Below are 23,088 nucleotides of genomic sequence, written 5' to 3'. Positions count from 1 at the left end.
CAGCAGGAACACAGAATCCTCATAAATAACATATCCTATTCAACAGACCACTACATTCTCTCCTCCCCAGCAAGGATGAGTAGTCTGTATCTAAGCTCTAAGGTAGCTCTGTATGAACTGAAAAGATGATTAAGAGGCATGATTAAGAGGCATGATTAAGGGCAAGCTAAGCAGCCATACAGATAACATGGGAAGAGAAAGAACTTTATAACAGAGAAAAGTCCTGTTGTCTGATCTACATCTGTGTTTTTCATCTCCCTACTGTTTATCACGCATCGCTGAACAAAACACCTGTCTTGTTTTTGCTAATCCATCTTTGCAAGTACTTAACCAGTCTAAAGCCAGCACTGCTTCAAAACAACTGTCAAACTTCAAAAATATACCACCTTCTTTCTTCTTCACAAACATAGGATTTGTATCCCAAAGGGACCATTTTATGCATCACATGCTGCCTGGTATGATCTCCTATTGATAATATATAAAGCAAGAGTCTTTACAGGCAGCATGGGATTTGTCTGTGGGCAAATGCTCCAGTCCTTGCCATCAAAGAGAGGCGAGAACGCACACACTGTGGGTATAACATCAAAGCGATCCTGCCCTCAGGCTACCTAGACAACTCTATAGCCAGTCTCACAAGATCCTCATCCTGACTTTCAGAGCAAATAGCAGAAACAATGGACACTGGCTATAGTTGTGCAGCTGAATTTATACAAGTTGGTACAAATATGTTAGGCAACACATTCTGCCTGCCTTCAGGGGAAAAAACACTGCCTCTTATTAAGGACTCTACTAATGGCAGAGTTAAAGTTTCAACACTTTGCCTGACTGCTGGAGTCACTTCCTGAACTTTAGTTTAGAACGTGAATAGTAAATGAAAAGTACGTGAGCACAGGTGACTTTGGCAGTAGCGTCATACATACCTTTAGTCATAACAAGCCACTAAAGCAAATCTTCCATACAAAGCAAAACCTACATGCAAAGAGATAGTTAGCCTTCTGGCTTCCTTAAAAAAAAGACTGATGAGGATGACGTGCTCTGAACTGAGAAACATAGGGAATAAAGTTTAAGGTCAAAAAAATTCTAGGTAAAACCTGCAAGCTGCCTATGGGCCTCAACTTGACAGTGTCCAAAAATCAGTTCCAAGCACCAAATTCAAGTTCTTTGGCCTTTTTTCTACAAGTATCAGTTCGGCCAGTTCTACTAGTGCTTTTGTGACACGCACTTGCTCCTAAGAAAGAGCTGAAATCTGAAAGGTCTCCACACCAATCTCTAAACCAAATTATTTTATATCCTTAATCATCCGTATTTGCCTTCAGTCACATGCAAATAGAAAGTTTCATTACAAGTTACTGAAAAACTGTCAGCAATTCTTCCTGTACATAAGTACATTATGATAAGATAAAGGAAGAATATAACTCAGGTAGTTATATACAGATAGTGCAGCTCCAGGACAGAAGACATACCCCTGCTGAATGAACCATACATTTTGGTGCCCCTGTTGTGCCTGATGAATACATGATAAAGAGGGGATGACTGAAAGGCAGCTGTTCAAACTCCAGCTGGGGGGCCTGGTCTCCTTTCCCAGTAGCAAGGAAGTCTTCTAAAAAGACACTGCATAGAGGAGAACAAAGGAACATTTCAGAATTATTTTTTTTAAAAAGCATTACCCCAGCCCATATATAAGGTTAACTCTGTATCCATCAGTTCTTTTACAATAAACTATATACTTAAACTATATATATTATTTTTATTCCTAGTCTTTCTGCTCCATTTGAATTGCTAATTGTTTTGTTTCCTTTTTCTGATTTAAAATAAAACATTAGTATAATTTTGAGATGTAAAACAACAAAATGAAACCGATAAATCTGCACCTATGATCAACTGCTAGTCTTAACAGCTCAAAGCAGACTGGAACAATGTGGCCCTCAACACAAAATCTGGAACTCAACCATTTCCAAAAGGTATCTAACATTTAATCCAGACCAGCAAATAAGCAAAACAAATTATCTCTGAAAATGTCACTTAAATTATTAATTGTTAATTTCTGGAAGCCACTTTCTTCTCCCTGATATACCCTATTGAATTTTGTCTTCAACTGAGAACCATTAATACCAACAGATGTTTTGTAAAAGCAAACATCTGCAGCAACATACTACTTCTGTTTTCAGTGTGAAGCTGAACCCACATTAAGAAATCTAATTTTTGCAAATTCAAGAGGTCAGGCACTTTCAATAGCTACCAGCATCCATCATGATCCCTAGTTAGGACAGTCACAGCTCAAAGTTTCCATTACCTGTTTGGAATCTTAGAAATATCTATGGTTTCTCTTGAGGAGACATATGGAATCACCACCACTTTTTTTATATCTGGAAGCCCTGGAAGAAAGAAGGAAAAAAAAAAAAAAAATCATTTCCTACATTCAGTTACATAAGCTAAAGGTCTTTTCTGTCTGATTGGATTGTATACTGTAATGCACTAAGTAAAAGAAATAATTCTGACGCACCAAGTATCCGATATAGTTTTAAATGTTAATAAACGCCTAAAGACTAAATTGTTACCTAAGATACAATCACCTCAATGTTGCCAGCCTTTTAAAAATACATGTGTAAATCTGCAAGCTTTAGTGTTGTAATATCTCTTCATTTGTCTTCAGCAGCACTTCACTTGGGCTTAAAAAAAACCTGTATTATTAGTCCCTGCTGCCCCACTTACACTGCTGACTAATTTACGATGATATATTTGAGCTACGCTAGCAATAGACTGTAAGAATTACACAAAAGACTGGTTAGTTTTTACTCAAATCCATTCTGAAATTCTAAATGGCCACAGAGATACTACAGAGGAAGAAGGACAGCAACAAGCACTCAAAAATGTCACTTAGTGGCAGTGCAGCCTTTGAGTGCTCACAGAACTACAGCATAACTAAGACTAGATGGCATGCAGTGAAATACCTTTTACCACACTAAGCAGCTTTTCCAAGTGGTTATGTGCTTTGCCATTGTATACAACAGCTTCAACAGAGAAGATGAGCTTAGGCTGAATTTGGGAAAATCTGTCCAGTACACCCTAGGAACAAAGAGAAAAACAAGTTAAAAAAGTGAAATTGATTGTTACAGTAGGAAAACCCACCGGATGTTAAATGCAAATCTCAATTCAAGCAAGGAATAAGGACAGGATTTAGCAGGAGAATTGTTAAAAGGCTGCTCGCTTGCCTTTCACTCACTCAAAATCTTCAGAGTAGAACAGGTTTGTAACAATGTGTTTCATGACCCCCAAATATATCAACGAATAACAAAGATAAAATCACCACAGATGACAGACCATATGAAGGATCAAGTTCACAAAGCTATCAAAGCAGTTCAAAATCCACCTTTAGAATCAGACTTACAAACTCATCTAAAGAGGATAAGCACCTAACTGACGTGGGCGGGAGTCAGGCACTTAATTTACTTGAAGGTCCACAAGACTCCCGTCGGCATCTGCAGGCGAGCGCCCTGCACACCCCTGTAAACTGCCCCCGGTGCTGCGTTGGCAACGTACCGGTAGTCGGCTAGTCTGGGTGGGGGGAACCGACAGCCACCGGTCTTCTGGCAGATGCATTTATCATATGGTAAAGTGGCACCTCACGTGAACTGGCAGCTTTGTTCTGCTGCGATTAACAAAGGAAACCGTACCACTGATTTTTACCAGAACAACTGGATTTTGAAGACACATACATACTACCAACAAAAAACTACCACAGCTCCTTTAAAACTTCTGGGGCAAGACACATTCAAATGCTGTATTTTCAGGTTTCTCCTTCAGCTTACACTGTTTTCAGGAATTTACCATAGCTATTATCACATTTGAGAGAAAAACCCTTCTGGCATTTTTTTCCCCACGTACACTGCATGCAGCAGCCTACCAGAAATGGATCTTTTTGTATTCAACAGCAAGAAGCTAATCCTTTTAGTAAAAGCTCTCAGCACACAGTAATTTTTATCCCTCTCTAGCTACATTACTTGAAACATTAAGAACTACAAGATTACTCAATACTGTAAAATTGTCACCTAACTGTTCAAGAACAGTCTCCTAAATCATGTTGCTTAAAAAAAAAAAAAAAAAAAAAAATCAGACTTCAGTCATCTGCTTATTCTTCCTTTCCAGCATTCTTTATTCTTCTGTCTCCTGTTTTGTCCTCTACTTTGCAGTCAAAATGAGAGACAAATTATTACCAAATCAAAAGACAAATGCAAGAACATCACAACCAACTAATCTGTATTAAACTCCTCCTTTCCAAGCTGGGCTCATCAGGGTTGCAAGAAAGTCTATTGCAAAAGTATGGAGATCCTGTCCTGGCAACTTCTCCATGTTGTCCTTTTAGGAAAGCTCACTAAACACCACAGGTAAGGTACAGGGATATGACTAAACTTAAATATGCAACTGTCTGTTGAATATGTCACTTTCTAACGGCTTTCTCTCCTACTACCTGAAGATGCTTCTCTTCCTTCTTCATATCCTAAGAAAATACAATGCCAATGCATTGACACCTAACTTCAACAATTTAAGAAAATCCCCAGAAACAGTTTCAGTGGCAGAAGCAGCCACTGAACGCATTAGCTAACCAACTTAGAAATGTAGATTTAATTAATACATGAAAGTTACCTTCTAAAGGTGTATGAAATCTGATTTCCCACTATCTTAGTCATCTTAGCATACCCACTTCTTTGTACCATTTCTGAAGAATGGAACAAGCAGCCAAGTTACACACAGAGTGTGTATATACACACACACTAAGCACAGAGCATACACACTCCATACTAAGGGTACTCTAAAAGAAGAATCAAATCTGAAGAGAAGTGTGAATCAGAAAGAGATGACTACAATTCTCAGGGTCTTACTAATCCTGCTAACACACCCAGTTGGATTCATTAGCACTGGCAGGATCAAATCCCACAGGGTAGCTTGATGTGATACAAAGGGAATACAAACAGATGGAACATGTAATTGCTACACTGGAACTTTAATCCAACCAGATGGCTCAGCAAGGAATTGCTTTCATGAAAAGCTCAGGTATACCAGATACGGCTCATTCTGTTTGGTGAGCCTCAAATCCTGTACTAAAAATCATCCAGGGCTCCACGAATGGAGCTGCACTGACTTTGCTAGGGCTCACCAAAGGTTTCTCACATAGTTCTAAGAGTAGAGGCCCTTTTATACTTACATATCCAACAATTTCTTATGCCCAGGCCAAAAAGAACCACTTTCCTATTAATACACCTAAATGGGTAACAGGGACTAGAGAAACGAAGCAAAAGCTGCCAAGAGTGGCATTCTGCGTGGGAGGGAGTCCACTGGTTCTCTGACAGCAGATTTCCTGAACGCTTGCAAAGCCTTTGGATGTATGGCATTCACAGCCTGCAATGTGTAGGCAGTTCTGAAAGTGACATTTCTAAGCTTCACAAAACATATATACACAATTGGATTTGAAATGTTGAAAATGCTACACTATTAGCCAAAACACAAACAAAATTTTCATTTATGTTAACAGGACTAAAGGAACTGCACAGAAGGAGGAGTATCTTTTCTTTAGGGTAGAAGCCAATATCCCTGAGGACCTCTGCTATGTCCCTCATGATTTTAGGGTTGAATTCATGCCAACACATGCTGCCAACCCAAAGGAGAATAAATTATATCAATGGCACTGCTGCTCCAAGGCTAAGTTTCATTAAAAAACTATCACAAAAACTAAATAACGCTGGGCACTGAAAGTAACAGCACATCAACATGGACATAAAACATACCAGGGCTCTGTAATGCAAGCAAAATGAACAACCTTCCCCCAGACGAGATCAAATCACATTGCAAAGAAAATACTCCATACTGTCATTTTCTGAGCAAGCAGAAAGTATTTGTAGAACAGATTGATCATTACATGCTGTAATGATTTTTTTACTCATTTTTCCCCCCAATGATACAACCTCAAGCGTAAAAGTGGAATGTTGCTGCCCTCTAGCGCTAATCCAGACATGACAGTTCCATCCATTTAACCAACTACTGGGATTAAACACCAAGATTGAGGGTGTTCATATTATATTATATAATATATTATATTATATATTACCTAAAAATTCTGGTATTTTGTGTTCTGCAATGCACAAACAGTACATTCTCCAAATGCTTTCATGCAAACCTTTAGATAGAAGAAAGGTTCAACACTCCATTTTAGAAGTTATTTATATCTGTTGCTGCTTATGATGTATACTAAAGACTTTCCAAAGAAAGCAGAATATGTTCCCAAAGTTTCCAGAGCACACTAATATCTCTTTGGATATCATGATAACTTTTACCATATTTTACACGCATTTATTCCTACACTAAAAAGAGTTAAACAGGTTAGTGGTATTAGCCTGAAATCCCTCAACCTTGTTGGCAAACAGCCTCTGGAAAAGACCAACTGGGGCATTTCTCAGTTTACCCACACAGGAGGCAGAGGAAGGGACAGTTTAGGCAAAGAAAACTGGAGTGTGGCTAAGCAGCGCCGGGAAAGATTTGGGAAGGAAGGGCCAAGCCCCAGACAACTCTGTTGCACGGCTACTCATTTGCACTCATTTTATTTAATATAATAAAAGTTCACCAAGACTTTGTATTCCACCTGAAAATATCCCAACAGCGAGTTAGCTCAAGGTACTCAAATTACTATGCTGAAAGTCATTACTGACGACTGAAAGTATGGGGTTTTGTTCAGTTTGTGGTAGCTACAAGAAGTCTGGCGTACCTGGCTGTGCCAGGAGGTGGCAGTAAGACTACAGTGAACAGAAGCTATCTGCCACTTTAATTTATCACCTTCACATTTGTCTGAAACACAATGATAGCTTTTCTGGAACACGCAATAAGGCTACTCACATTAATGCCAAAATCTGGTGATGTTGAACTCCAGATAGCACCAATACTTGCAGCAGCCAGCATTGCTTCCACCGCATGAATGCTGTTTGGTAAGTAACCTATGGCAGAATTTGAATGGTTAGAAATGGAAGAAAACTAAAAAATATCAAAGCTTACAGTAACTATAATCTATACGAAAGCCAGTTTAAACAGATAAAAAATCCTAGACTGAAGCATCCTTTAAATTTGTAAGTTTTCCACACAATCATAATGTTCTCCTTTGAAGTAAAATCAGTTACGCAAGGAATTAGAAATAATTCCATTTATAAAAATAGTTGTTTTGTATCTACAAAGTTACTCCCAATTTAAAAAGGTTTCTGCTTAATTAATGAGACTTTCTGGATAAGAAGGCAGCATGCTCAAAAGAGGAACTGAGAGAGCGAGCAAGTTTGAGAATTGAACAGGCTACACGGAGACTGAGAATACAGCACCGTGCAGAAGAATAGAACAACTCCATAGAAACATAACCATTAGGAGGAATGACTATCTGGAAGGAAAGATTATAAATACTCAGTGACTACAATATACATTGGTTTATACCATAAATAAAGCAGAGATTCAGATTTACAAAGCTAAACTTTGGCTGGTAGGCACTGCCAGAATCTTAAACACGAACAAGCAAAACCAGTGTCCCAGCTGATAAGGGAACAGTACAGTGGGACAAGCCCTGGAACATTCCCACATAAATGTAGCTCTTCAGGTTTATCTCATCAGCTTGCAGCAGAATTTAAAGATTCAAACTCACTTTATCAAGGCATACAGAAGAAATTAACGTCAAGAAAGTTAGATTTTAAATGGGCTCAACCTGAGCAATTCCTCTCCAGAAGGTACTGGGTGACAGACTGACTCTCAGCTGATCAGAATCCAACCCACAAATTAAAACATGCAGCTGAAATTCACAAACTACACTAAAGTAGATCAAAGACCCGGAGTTTCGGATTATCCTTTTTATGCAACTGAGAGATATCAAAGTACTTAAAAGAAGGCACAAGACAGGTCTAATTGCAGTACTTTGACATCTAATTAGAACTTGGTATTTGAAAGCAAGCAACAAAAATGCTTTCCAACCCATTTAACAAAACTGGTGAGCACTGACAGCTCTTGAACCTCAGTGCAAGTCGCAGGTGCTCCGCGAGTATCTAGCAGAAACTCACTAGTGCCAGGCACTTTTCAAAGAAATGTATTTATGGATGTATTTTTCAGAACAAGAACTAAGATCATGGACCTTAACAGCAATTTCTGTCATGTTAACTTCATCAAGCAGGAGGGTACTGAGGTTTATTTTTGCCAGTTTCTCTACACACCTTGAAAATCCACCCTTTCATTCAAGTCTGTAAAAAGTAGACTTAAAAAATTTAAAGTCTTAATTTAGACCAAGATTTTTCTTCACAATTCAAAATCAGTGAAATCAGTTTCTTAAACCAACTCAATCACTTCAGTTAATCTCTAAGATGCTGTGCTTTGGGGAGTAGCAACTTTGAAAACAGCATTATGACTTATGCACAAAAATTTCTGGATAAAAACACACAACAGTGAATAAAAACCTCATACCATGTTAAGATATAAATTACTCCCTAGAACTGTCTACAGTTTGTGGCATTTTCTTCAGTGAAGTTCTTAAGGTCATAAAGTGCAGCAAAACCTCATGCCCATAAAGGCCCTGTTTATTTTGCTATTTTTCCCTTAGGGTGAAGGTTTATGATACAAGGTACAGTATCCCAAAATTTTAGTGATTTATCTTTAAGAGAAATCTTCCTTCCTAAACAATAATTTGAAATATATGAACTAAATGTCTAAGAATACTAAAATGTCATTTTGTGTGATGGAAGCAGTTCTTTAATTGATGCCAAGTATTTCCACTGAGCATTTCTTGGATGGGAGTATCAGCAGGCCAGAGTGCAACAAGAACTAAAAGATGTTTCTTCATGCTTTGGAACAGTTATTACCTTGCCATAGCTTACAAGCATCAGTTCTATTATAAGAAGTCCTCCTCTTCACCACTCCTACAAAAGCCCTCGAGGCAAGAACACAAGTCTCTGTGTATGATTGTGAGCCAGACAATTAAATCATTACTTTAATTTTTCAGTTGGCTTTGAGGTGGTGGTTGAGTTTTAGAGGATATGAGCCAAAACTGCCAAAAGGTATGAAACACACAAGGCAACTTACTCTGCATTTCTGTATCTTTACTCAATCACTGCAGGCAGCCAGCCTGCTCACTGGGATTTTCACATATTTGTCATAACCCACGACACCAGGTATTATGAATAAAAATGCAGTCTGTTCTGGAAAGAGAGCCTCCAAACATAGCAACGTAAGGACTCATGTTGCTTCTCTCAACAGCTCCCAACTCTAAATGACATAAATTACTTCTCCTGTCAGTCTTTCAGATTAAAACTGGATTCTCGGAAATAAAAATTATTTCTCTCTCTCTCACATCAGAGATTCTGCAAACCAATTACAGCAACTGTCATGTATGTGAGACTCCCTGCATTTGACTATGCAGTTTGAGATATCAACTGACTCCTCAAAGCATTCAGTAGGCTGACGCAGGTCATAAGTGTCTAAAACTTGATATGCAGGAATGTTGCTGACACAGAGGATGACAAATCCAATTTTTAACTGGGTTCACATTAGGGGGTCACAGAACAGTGATGTATGTACAGAAGCTCTGTACTACAGAAGAATAATGGCCTAGTTAATTTAAATATGCATCATATATTTGTTCATATATTTAACTAGAGCCTCCATGTTCCTCAATGTGATATTTCAGCTAAGGATCAAAACCAGCATTTGTCAACCTGGGTAAAGTCTACAGAAGGTAGTTCTCTATCTGTGTCTTAACTTACCCCTTTCTTGAAGCTGGTGAGAAAGGTGGAAACTACCTTCTGTTATTAGAAAGAAGAGGCTCTTCATACCCTCTTTGGGTGAACTAGAAAGCAATTGAACAGAGGGCTCAAAACAGGAGTTGGAAACCCAGCAACCAGGAATCCAGAGTGTGTTATACCAAGGGTCCTAGCAGCACTCCTCCTGACTCATTAAGTATGCATAAAATCTCCATAATAAAGAAATAAAAGCTTTACTTTAACACAAAACCTGTGGCAAATCTCTAAACAGGACAAGTGATATCTTGAAAACACTGCATAGATTTTTTTTTTTTTTTTTGAGAAGCACTTACAGCCTGATATGCTCAGGACAAGCATTTTCTGTCAGTTACTATTTATTTAATCTAGCGTACACCAAGATTAAATTTAGATTTGTTCATTTACACTACAGCACTGTACCTACAGAATAGGTGAAAACTGTAGTCAGAAAATTTCTGGTATAATCATGCTGGAAACTATGTCAAAAGTCTCATTTATCAGAGTTCTGAGAACACATGCCCTGCAAGCATCTAATGCCTTCATGACATAGAATAAACGTGTACTCAGAAACAGAGGCATCCAAACATTTGTAGTCATCAGAATGAAAAAATACCACCAAAACACAAAACCAAAATTGGACCCCTGCATCAAAAAATTTAGTTCACACCATGAAAGAATGCATCAGGAGGAAGCAAAGTAGGGAGTTGCAACTGAAATGTCCTCTCAATGGCTTATACTATTGATCTACACCAGCTCTCATTTCAAAGACCAGATTTTCAGTTTCTCCTTCTGATGTTAATGTAGCATTTCATACTCCTGTAAGACTTTAAAGTGGTCATCCTACCTAACATTACCGTGGCCTGAGACTATTCGTAACATGCTAATCTTCTTACAAAGCTAGCTTTAAAACCCACGTAAGCAACTAGGGCTAATACAGTTACTATAGATAAAATACCAGCTTTAAACAATGTAATTCATTGCTGTTTTGTTGAGGATTTTTTGTGCGAACACACGGGGAAGATTAGTTTGTTTTTAACAGCTGACTTGTAATAGAACAAAGCCGGCTACAGGGATATAATAGAAGCAACCTATCCAGAGATGAAAACCACAGATACTTCCAGTTTTATTTTATTCCTGCTACAGTCATTGTTATTTGCCAAACAGATGGCCAGCGGGAGACCACAAGTACTTCACACTTGGATTTGTGTAGCTTGGATTAGGTATCATTATCTGTTTCTTCTAACTGTTCAAGCATCATTGACAGTACTGCAAGACATCTTTAGAAAAGGTATGTTTCACCACACATCTGCTTCAATTACATTTACTAAGTGCTATCTCCTTGGTAATGGAAAGGGAAAATTGGGATGAAATAAAGCTGAAAGAGTGCTGACGTTGCTGCTTGTCCGCCCACATTCACCTACCTCCAACTTTAACATACTATTACTGTCACGATGCAATCATAAACTGTATTGAACAAACTAGGGGATATGTTAAGTATAATGAAAAGCTAAAGTAGTCTTGTCTTAGAGGCATTAAAGCACGGAGATGAAATTCATAAGATGACAATGTTGATGGTCTTACATATCATTCTAACAGCTCAAGATTTTAAGTGATTTTAAGAGAAAGTGGCAACAAAGGGCATCAGAACCTGGCAAGCTGAACTAGGTGTTAGGCAACTACAATAAAATAAATAAAATATCTCCCTTCTATTTAAAGGCTGATTTTTCAGAAGCTGTAAAAGCATACCCTGTATTATTGCTACAAGCCAGATGAAGAATCACCCTTTCTTCCACCACCTGCTATAAATTTGGGAACAAATTAGGTCCCAATGGATTTTGGCAAGCTTTGGAGAGCCTGATCTTTGGTATCATAAGTGAGTGTATGACTCAAACTTTCCCATCTAACACTCAACATCTCTCCCCCATTTCAACTTGGGATTTGGAAAAAAGCCTACAGCCTCAATCTCTGACTGATGTTACAGTTCAGCTCTTCCAAGGACTGCCAATATCCTCTGACATAGGAGAGAAACACATGAAAGAAGTTGAGACCAAATTTCAAAAAATATATATGCATATAAATAGCTGGATTTCTTTCAAAGGGAAGCTCTCCCTAGATATGGGCTGCTGCCCAAGGCAAAGCAATCTGTCAGAGTCAGGAGTCTAGGACTGGGGGCACCAGGGGAAGGGAAGGAGAGGGAACTGCGCAACAGCTCAACTGATGGGAGCTGATAGGGGTTCATCTGACTGAAGATTACAAGGAAAAAGAGTCTCTCACCAACCAGGGTAAGAGGGCAGAGTGGAATCAAGTAGAATGTGAGAAATCGCCCACAAGAAAAAGCATGTGAAGACTCCGGATAATTTAGAAAGCTCTACCTGAGCCCAAAGACATACCATGATTTTAAGGAAACAAAGAGGTTGCATAGATTCATCAATCTTTTCTGTTGTCAAAAGTAAAGGGCTTTGTAAGGACTCCAAGCTCAATGCAAACCTGCTTCCACAAATAAGCTATAACTGCTTGTAAAGATGTGCTTAAGCAATTGAAACACCCAAGGGGCTCAGCACAGGTACTTGGTACCTACAGCAGCTGGGCAGAAAGGTCCCTGCTGTGGCAGTGCCAGACAGGAAACTTGCTCAGGAAACGCACAAAAAGGCCAAGGGCAAAAACAGAGCTGCAGCTTACTCAAAGGAGAGCTTAACTGCACAGCTTTAGGGAGCTGGGATCCAAACAACGTTTTTCATTGTATTTTCAATTTATTTGTTTCCTCTTTTGTTTGTTTTGGTTGGTTTGTTTTTTAAACAGTGACACCACCAGATAGCCAGAGACTGCAATTTGTACCTCTTGAAATCGCTAAAAAAATCCTTCCAGGCTTCCTGTTGGGAGTCACACACATTTTCTCTCCCAGGAACAGGACATTAAAGTGCACAGTTAAAACCCTACCCTTTATGTGGAAGGAAGCCCTCACATTAAGGATGAATTTTCAACAAACTTGGTATTGACATCTTCTGCAAGCCTGTAAAACAACCGTATAAATAAGCAGTATCTAAAGCATACTATTTTATTCATATAATTTTTTTCAAAGTATCAACTATGCTTTTTAATTTATTTTGTGAAGAGGTAAGCCAGCTGCCAGAACCACAAACAAGATTCAAGACTCAGCTAGCCTCCAGTTGTGCTAAGCAAAATACTGTCATTAACTAAATGGAACTATTAAAATGATGATAATAGATTAGCTTAATTGTTTGCACCACTTACTACAACTATATTTCAATAGCACTTTTTCTCCAGCTGCAAAGCTCATTTCCCCTACATAGCATACCTTACTAAGGACTGCTCACAACATGAGCACAAAACAGCACCATGTTTAGTCTTTCCCCAGACACTGTATTTTTTACTGGTTTTCGTTAGAAGAGTTCTAGCAGTGATAACCAGGTTACAAACAGGACTTTAATTTGCACCTTAGGGTGTGATTGTACCCCTGTACTCATCCCTGGTGAGTCTACACCTCAAATACTGTGTTCAGTTTTTGGCCCCTCACCAGAAGGACATTGAGGTGCTGGAGCGTGTTCAGAGAAGGGCAACAAAGCTGGTGAGGGGTCTGGAGCACAAGTCTTACAAGGAACAGCTGAGGGAACTGGGGTTGTTCAGCCTGGAGAAGAGGAGGCTGAGGGGAGACCTTATCACCCTCTACAACTACCTGAAAGGTGGTTGTGGTGAGGTGGGTGTTAGTCTCTTCCCCCAAGTAACTAGCAACAGAACAAGAGGAAATGGCCTCAAGTTGCACCAGAGGAGATTTAGATTGGATATTAGGAAAAATTTCTTTACGGAGAGAGCGGTCAAGTTTTGGAACAAGCTGCCCAGGGAGGTGGAGTCACCATCACTGAAAGTGTTCAAAAAAATGTGTAGACATGGCACTTTAGGACACGGTTTAGTGGGCATGGTGATGTTGCATTGATGGTTGGACTTGATGATCTTAGAGGTCTTTGCCAACCTTAATGATTCTGTGTGATTAAAACACAAAACAATCTCACATAGATAAAATTCTTTAATCTTAATTCAGAATGAATATTCTCATTAAACATGACTGCACCTGGTCATACTTAAACATTAGTATTATGTCTGTTACCCTAGTGAACAATGTTTTCTTCCTGGATGTTAAAAACCTCTCATTTAGCATCAGACATCAATATGCAAAATCTAAAACAAGCAGACTTTAACCCAAGAATTAGGACAGCAAAGAACAGCAGCTTTCTACTCACAGGAATACACCAAAGCTATAGCTTTGCTACTCACAAGTTTACAGCTACTGTTCTCCCCCACCATAGTGTATTCATACACACAGTTTTCATTCACACAAAATATGGAAACATATCCAGTATCTTCTGCACTGTCCATCACTTTCCCACACGTGCTGGTTTTGGCTGGGATAGGGTTAATTTTCTACATAGTAGCTACTACGGGGCTATGGTTTGGATTTGTGCTGAAAACAGTGTTGGTAATAGAGGGATGTCTTAATCTTTATCTCAACCCACAAGTTCTCACTTTTACTCTTCCAATTCTCTCCCCAATCCCACCGAGGGGGGAGTGAGCAAGCGGCTGTGTGGTGCTTAGTTGCCACCCGGGGTTAAACCACACCACCACAACACATTTCATCATATTATGGGATCTGAAATTGGTACAGAGCACTCTTCTTGCCACTTAGGCATGAGATTTAATCCTTCAGTTTAGCATAACCAGCAATACACATGGAAGAACCGTTCTGAGCCCTGTTACAACTTTTTACTTTTAAAACAATAAGGAACAGTTTATTAAATCCTTACAAGCAGTCTACAGAACAGAGTATCTGAATTTGTTTTGTACACACCAGAGAAATTTAATTGCAAAATTCAAAGAGTGCATTCTGTGTGCTCCAAGATGACAGACAATTACAGGAAGCATTAAGAGGGGGTCAACAAAAACCCATCTAGGTCTTTGATTGGTTTCATGATGTCCAAGTTTCCAGTTTTACATATAATTAGATATTGTTTTGCCAATGTGTTTGGTGCAACCTTTTAAAATACAGGCAATCCACTTTTACCGTTTGATGTACACAAAGGATAGCTGGTAAGAAACATAACACTTAAGTTCTAAATACTCAAACTTTGTGGAATGCAAGTTTTCCTATTCATTAGTTGGGTTTCAGGCAGAGACTGTTGCTCCTCAACAAGTTATCAGATATGAACATGACAGTGTTAAGACTGAAAATGGAGACAACATTAGAGAATCTTAACTTAGTCTTCATTCAGACAAGCCTTTCTGACTTCACTGGCTGGTTTATACCCAATTAAGGATTTAGCTCTAATTCTATGTAAAAAACCAAGCCATCAGTTGTGACAACTAAATGTTCAGTTACCAGTTCTGTAGAATACTCCTATCATACACATGAAGTATGAGCTCCGTTGAGTACATTTTATATTTTCAGGTCGTATTTGTGGGTTTAATAAAAACAAAAATGCATACCCTTCTGAACCATTTTGAAGACATGGGTTCCAGTTCTGATTTGTAACATGCAGAAAACAAACCAAATAGTTTCATCACTTTGGGTTTGCATCATATAAGAATTTACACATACTTAGGATAATGGCCAAGTATTGCTCAAAGAACATTTGAGCGATTCCAGTAGTAAGATGAATATGCGCATCAGTAGAACTACCAGGTAGGAATGAAAAAGCTTCAAGTATATTAGTTTTGACTTGCACCACACTGACAAAACTGAAGTGCATATGTTACAGGGCACATGAAGTGCAGTACATGAAGTTCCAGCTCAGCTGGAAGATCAAAACCAGCAATTTAGAAACAAATTGACTGAGGCCAGCAACTTTCTATGCCTGGACTGTGTACTGTACAAGCTGTTCACAAGACAAAAAAATCTAGATAGAAGAATCTGCATGACAGTCTTCTGACAGGAAATCTTACTTTAGAAATTTTTGTGAGGTATTGAAAGGATCACAAGGTTCTAGCTACTAAGCTCTGCATTGGTACGACTTGAAAAGTTACCGCTCACCAACACCACCTCACTACCACCATTCTGGAAACCACTATACCCAAAGGCACCGGTGGCAGAAGGTAGTACAAGTCCATTCCTCAACAACTGCAACTCACAGTGCACCATACTACTTGGGGCCATAAGGTCAGTAATTGCCAGCTGGCACCAGAAAAACCAACCTGAGACCATAATTTCCAAGACTGCCCCCATGTGAATCTGCCAGACCTTGTGAGTCAAAGTTCAGCTAGATGCAAAGCTTCCATCGCTTCTGCTTCCATGGAGAGCTTATGAAACAGACCTTAGTGAAGCTATAAATAAGGTATTTTCCTTCCCCCTCTAGTGCTAGAGAACTTGCAGGTTAATCCAGGTTCCTTCCCTCTAGAAGCATATTTCATACAAATGTAAATATAGCACCATAAGAGCCTTTTCTTTAGAATGTTTCTGTGAAATACTATTTCATATTCATGTTTTTATAACCTTGACTACTCACTTGTGTATTTCAAGTGAATTTCACCTCTTGTTCCTTCAGAAAAAAGTTACTCACCCACAACTCTGTCTCCTACTTTTACTCCCATCTTCCTCATGGCTGCAGCATACAAAGCTACAGCTTGTCTCAGTTCTTCAAAAGTAACTTTCAAGATTTCTTCTTTGCCTTCCTCTGAGGACAGGAGATTAAAACAACCAGTCAAAAATTACGCATTGCAACATAAGTCAAGTCCAGTACAAACAACTAATTCTGGGAGAAAAAGAATACGAAGGAATTTTAGAAGTAGAGTTTCCACTAGTAATTACACTTTTTGCTTTTCAAGTTCCTCTTATGCTGTAGCAAGCTTTTCTTTTTAATGGGAATCAAATATTAAGCAGTAGTATTCATTCAGCAAGCACCAGGACATTCTTAAAGACTTATCTTATTCTTGAAGACTGCATCTGCAAAAATGCAAACTATTCACTGGCAAAAGGTATACTCTCAAAGAGCACCCATGATAGACTACACTCAAAGGTACTTTCTAACATGGAAAGAACCACCTCGTCTTCCCTTTTTGCTCAGTTGTCTCATTAGGTCTAGGAAGCAGCAGCAAGGTGCCAACTTCAGGTTTTATCATGGCAAGCCACTGTTGACTAGAAAATCATGCACATATAGTTACTAAGGTCTGACTTTCAATACATCTTAAATGTATCTTTCAATACATTTTAAAACATCTACATTTGCAAACATACCACAAAGCAAATAAACTGAACTGGACTCCATTCATCTCTGACAAGATCTGCAGGGTGTTTTCATTTTTGTACTGAATGTCAGATGTTACACATGCTGTTAATAAATCACTTCTGAAAAAAGTTTAAAAATCTAAATGTTATTAAAGGCAAAATTTTTAAAGGCAAAGTTTGTCATCTTAGAGGTCTCTTTCTCCATGTGTACTTCCTCAGTGTGACTCCTGCAAACCATTTGGCCTGTCCTGCTTCCACTATGCAGCACTTCTTATGAAAAGACAACAAAAAATGTACTGCATACCCTGGTACAGCAGGCCATTGCAGAACAGCTACCAGTCTGAAGAGTATTTCCTTAAGCAGGGAACAGTATTTTTACTCTTTTGCCTTCTTAGACTTTCATCCCAGTACCTCTGGACTTAAATGGAGCAAGAGAGCAGGTTGTGATGGGAAACAACACAGAAATCAATGTAACATAAGCTGAGCCAAGGACAGATTCTGTGTTCCCACAGAACGGGACTGATGTTGCTCCATGACTAAAGCCCCCAGGAGAAGGGAGTCACAAATGAAAGATTCACAGTGGGAGCCAGTAACAAGTGAAATCGTTTAGGAAAGTTACAGTTACATTCCTATGCTCTATTACACCCACATTGCTCCCACAGAATCATCCCTAGTGAATACACAAACCTGACACAGGCTCCCTAAACACCACTCTGACCTAGCAGCGAGGGGTTAACAAAAAAATACTCTGACTTAAGTGATCTTAAGAAGATTAGCTACAGCAGAAGGTCATGAAAAGAAATGCATATGGAAGTCTGTTCACCACAGAGAAGTAAATGTGTTCATTTACATTTACATGTAAATTCACTCCAATGCTGATACAGTATTCAACTAGAAAATAGTTTTGCTCCTTTTGGTATCATCACTTGTGATTATGCAACACAAAGCACAGTGAGTCTCCAGTATACCCCATGACTTCCTAATAAGAAACAGTATCTACAGGGACAATGTAATCACATATCAAACCAAATAAACACTAAGTTGATAATAATTCCTTCAATAATTTGAACTTAAAGTATTTAACTCCACTTTTTCCTCAAGTTGCACGTTTAGCTTTTAACATTAACAATTCAATCACATCAGTTCTACATACATTTTGAGTTGACTTACTAAGCAGTGTTTGGCTTTCCATTGGTGCCCAAGAAGTGCTTAACTACATTGATTTTTCCTCCATTAAATAATATATGAGAAGCTTTTCTAATGATCTCAAAATTTGAAACTGATGAGTTCATCACTTCGAAGCCAGCTTTCTGCTACAAACCTCTTTTCTCTCAGACTTCACCAGATCAATTCTTATTACACCAGAACTGGGTCACAGATTTTCCCATTCTCTGAGCTGGTAGTTGATTTTATATACATATATGATCAGAGAGGTTTCTTTCAGTACCTCTAAGCAGTAAAATGCAACTAGTATTTTTTCTTCAGCAGTAAGCTTACAGAAGATTCTGTTGTCTCATGTTGTTTTTAAACAGTTATCAGAACAGTAATACATACATAATTCAAAAACTGATCTCCATGAGTCAGAAATCAGAAACTAAGACTTTTAACACCTACACAATAAATCCATAGCTCTGCATCATTTTCTCTGCTAACGAGCTGTAAGACTGCATTGTTTATTGTTAAGCTATTAAGATGAATCACCACTTGGTCAGTCTTATGATAAGGATTATTATGATAAGGATTAAGTCCAGCAAAAGGGAAGCTCAGAACAACTCACTAAGGAAGCACTTGCACACCTGCACAGAAGCTAATCCCATCTAACAGAGATTAGAACTGTTTTTTTTAAAGTTACCAAAGACAGCAGATATAGGGAAGGTACTTTATTGCCTTAACATTACCATCCTCATTATGAGCATACTCAGATTTTACTTAAATCTTCTCCAGTATAACAAAAAAAATTAAGACAGAGCTTTAGTGTTCCAGAAAAGTGAAATTCCAAGTCTTCCATGCATGTAACTGTCCTTCCTTTCTGCATTGTCAAAAGCAGAGTTAATTCTTGCCTACACGCCTTATAGTCCTGAGTATTCCTAAGATAAAAGGCACAGGAAGAAGGTGGGAAGGACAGTATCAAGCAACAGTGCCAAAACACTTCCTGAAGGCAAGCATTAGGCAAGTGTTTATGACAAGTGTGGAGTAATAGCTCAAATATCAACGGATGCTAAACACAGCATGATCTCCACTACCTTAATGCAGTCAAATACATTTCAAGAAAACTTAATTTAGTTTGCCAGACTTTTCAGAACTATCTATATTCCCAGAGCATGTTTTGTTGGTTTTTGCAGAGCTGTATTTTTGCAGTCTTTTCTCTTCATCCAAGCCAGCTTATTTTAAGGTTTCATAAAAAGCAGAGCTGTTTTATAAGGCCTAGTCCTGTGAATTATAAATAAAAGGCATTAATTCTTTCTTACTTGCTGCATACAGTGCAATCTTGTCATTGTCCTTGTGCTTCAGGAGATTTTCTGCATAGTTCAGACGGCTACCTTTAAACCATTCCGGGACATCTGCGATACTTTTGGATGTATCAACCACCTGAAAAACAACATATTACATTCCTGGAAAACCAATACAATTTCTTTCTCAGAGCATTGTACAGAAATCAGCGAATTAATTCCAAGCTCTTTATACACTCTATTAGGCAAGAGCCATTTCTCCCAGCTTGCAGATGGCAAACAGGCACTAGATCCCGTAATTACAGGCCTGAAAAGATTGATTATTTGTCAGCTATCACAAGCAAAGACATCATTATAACAAAACTAGAACGAGTCCCTGGCTGACAGTTCTACCTTCAGCCCAGTCCTAAATACACCAGTGAAGCAAACCATTACAGCTACATCCAGACCACAAAGATACGTGCAAACCACAGTGCACACTGGGGTTTTGCCTCTGGGAACATCCCGAACAGCGACTGAGCTACAGCATATTGTAGCTCTCTACCAGGCCATAGGCTCCAGCCTCCCTGGTGTGAGCACCCAGTCTTCCCCAGCATGAGTCAGAAGGGAGAAGCCAACACCAGGAACTTAGACAATGGTAATTCAAATCAACCTTAGGCTGAATAAGTGACCTGTAGAGTCAAACATAACTATAGAGTTCAAGCTCTTTATTCCAATTCTCCATTTTTTTAATGATTAAGTCACAGTAAGCATTTAAGTACTCCACAGCTTCATCCAGAGTGCAGAAATACATTTCTATCATCCTTGATTTGCTGTTTTCAAAAAAGAGGGTCTAACAAGCCCATAATAAATGGTTTCCCATTGAGGGCTAAGACATGCAAAGAATTGAAAAACCACAATGAAAAGGAGTCACAAAAATGTTCAACTTAACACCTTGAACTAATTAAGCCTCAAAATATTAAATTATTCCTTGATAAGTCAGTTAAGAGTATACCTTTAATAAGTAAAGAACCCTTTAATAGGCACAGAGGTCTGTAAACTCCTTCCAAAATGCCCCACTGCTTAGAGATTCAACTGCCCCACAGCACATATATTTTGTAAGCTTTAAATTGAAACTTTATTTTACAGTTGTTTTTAAAAGCTTCAGTTTATACCCTCAGGTTCTCTCATGGACTGCACATGCATTACAAAAACAGCATTCTTTCAGACCAAGTAAAAGGTTCTTCTGAAAGCCAGCTAGAACTCAAAATACCTTCCATTCCAGAAAACCCAGTATTTTTGTGCTTTGAGATGTATATGTATTACTGGAGGCAATCCTAAAATTAACTTTTTTTTAAAAAAAGAAGTTAAAGCTCATGTGGGAATGTTCTACTTTATTACTTTTATTTCAAGTGAACTTTTCTAAAAATGGGAACTCAAGATTTTTTGCTTGTAACAATTAGCTAGAACTGAGTTACAGCCTTTACGATTTAACAACTCGGGCTCCAGAAATATTTTTTTTTATACCAACATATATTACTGCAGTAATTAGAAGTGACTCTTAAAACTGACTCATGACCAACTTCCTTAGCTTGAAGAAGACTGAGCAGAATGTTTTAAGCATTTTCTAGGACAAGGTCTAATATAATCCTATTTTTTCCTGAAGTGGAACTTCAGGAAAAGCGGCTCTTCCTTTGAAGAGCTCCACTAGCATAACGTGCTGGACTCACATACTTGATGCTCCATGATCTTCTACTCTGGTAATGCCCGTGACTCCTAGTTAAGCCAAATCTCTTTGATAGAGGTACTTCATTATATGAACAACCCGATGTCTCCCTTAGAGAAAGGTTCTCAGCAAGCAACAGAAACTCAAGATCTGCCAATTTAAAGATCCCAGCTAGATCCCAGTTCTACCAACTCCATAAAAATGGAAAGCTTTGCAACAAGCCTCTCACTTCACACAGTCCCAACAAATGCTCAGCAAGTCTACAGGAAAGGGAAAGAAGTGCAGTTTATAGTACTGCTGACTGCAGTCCTCATTAAATGAGTAAGGCTTCACTCCTACTCACAGCAGCACTAAGGCCAATTTGTGTGGTTAGGTGAGCATGCTAAGTATCAGCTCTACTGCCATGCCACCAGCTCCTGTTCTACAATTGCTTTTCACAGCAGCTAATCAGTGACCACTTCCCAAGCCTCAGTAGCTATGAATAAGCACCACATTAGCAATATCCTCTGTCCACACCTCTACTGCATTTCCCCTCCTTGAAGTGGTTTGCTAGTTGTGTTATAACCATGCATTACCATGTCCCAGAGATTCTGCTTACCTTAAGCAGAGACTATACTTTTGAGAATTAATCTCACCACCACCATGAGACAGATAATCCTTGCCCTACTGTGGTACATGTGATGTTCTGCATGACCTGAAGAGCAAAATAGCATGCCTCATGAAAAGCTGGAGGGCAGATACTATCAAAATGCTCACAGCAGCTCTTCCACAGGGAACAGCTGTCAGGCACTTCTTGTAGCAAAAAGCGAAGTTTATACTACGTTCCTCATTTAAAATCAACAGCTATTTGTAACTTGACATAACAATGCCAGTGCTGCCATGCCAGGTAGCTTTGTACACTGCAAGTATCTTTGTGCTTTTCAGAAGTGACATGGCTGTCAATTGCTATACAGTGACATGAACATGTCTACATCAAATACTTAAAACTAAGTTTAAACAAAACACTGGCTATCTATTATATATACACAAAATTTTATTCTTTTTCTTAGTTTCTACTTTCACAAGTCATTCTGTTTCACTCACCAGGAACAAAGGAGTCAACTCTGGTTCATGAAAAATTTTATTTTCCTCAAAGCATAATGCTACTTCCAACAAGGAGCAGGGATTAAGTTGTAAGACACTTGAAATCAAACTTTTCAGCTCTTTAGCTACCACAGAACAGCTCAGGTACTGTGACCAGCCTTTCCTCCTGACATGCAACAGAAGCGGACCAATGGTAAGGACTAACAGCAAATCAGCTTTGAGACTCAGCAAAGTTGGAGTCAAGCCTTGAAGCTGACACTATGCTGGCACTGAGGGAAAGTTAGAGGCAAAGAGCAACGTCCATAAAAACCAGGTCAATTATCTTCTGCAGTACTCATCTATCAGCTGTCTCTGCCTCTACTGTTTTAAGATCTCACATCGCAGCAAGACCCTTGCAGAACAGCTGTGCAGGGGCCTAGAAGCTCACAAGTAGTCTAGTTAAAGCCTTCCTAGACATCCTCATCTTCTTGCTTCTCATCCTCAGGAAACATCAATTTTTTAGGCCACCATTGCCTGCTTCAGTTTCCCTCCAGTTCACTCAGCCATTGGTGGTGTCTGGAGGGTCAGACTTCCAGGAGTGCCAGTCCTGTAAGGCAAGAGAACAAGAACTGTTACTGTCCAGCTTGCTCAGTACAGATACAGGGTGCAAAATAGCTGCTCTGAACTACTTGCTCAGGACAATTTGCCTTCATGTGGAAATTTAGAAAAATAGCCTTGCTAACAGCACAGGATATGTAGATGAAATAGACAGTATCCAAATACAAGCTGGCCAGATTTTGAACTAGCATCTATAGAAAACATAACAGATGAAATGTTTAGTCAGACTACACACTT

General features: G+C 38.9%; 1 protein-coding gene across 1 annotated transcript in view; it reads right to left on the bottom strand.

The window, feature by feature from the left end:
* AACS (acetoacetyl-CoA synthetase) overlaps nt 1-23,088 on the bottom strand; it is a gene marked incomplete at its 5' end in the record, with an annotated part of 41,814 nt that overhangs the window by 17,663 nt on the left and 1,063 nt on the right. The window contains 6 exons of the mRNA XM_010293691.1: nt 1,464-1,611; nt 2,294-2,375; nt 2,952-3,066; nt 6,886-6,983; nt 16,352-16,465; nt 19,485-19,605. Coding sequence (XP_010291993.1) covers nt 1,464-1,611; nt 2,294-2,375; nt 2,952-3,066; nt 6,886-6,983; nt 16,352-16,465; nt 19,485-19,605 — 678 coding nt within the window. The remainder of the gene's footprint in view (nt 1-1,463; nt 1,612-2,293; nt 2,376-2,951; nt 3,067-6,885; nt 6,984-16,351; nt 16,466-19,484; nt 19,606-23,088) is intronic.

The sequence above is a fragment of the Phaethon lepturus genome, unplaced genomic scaffold (assembly GCF_000687285.1).
Source record: "Phaethon lepturus isolate BGI_N335 unplaced genomic scaffold, ASM68728v1 scaffold38838, whole genome shotgun sequence".
NCBI lineage: Eukaryota > Metazoa > Chordata > Aves > Phaethontiformes > Phaethontidae > Phaethon > Phaethon lepturus.
The sequence above is the reverse complement of the archived record's forward strand: the minus strand, read 5'-3'. Positions and strand labels throughout refer to the sequence as shown.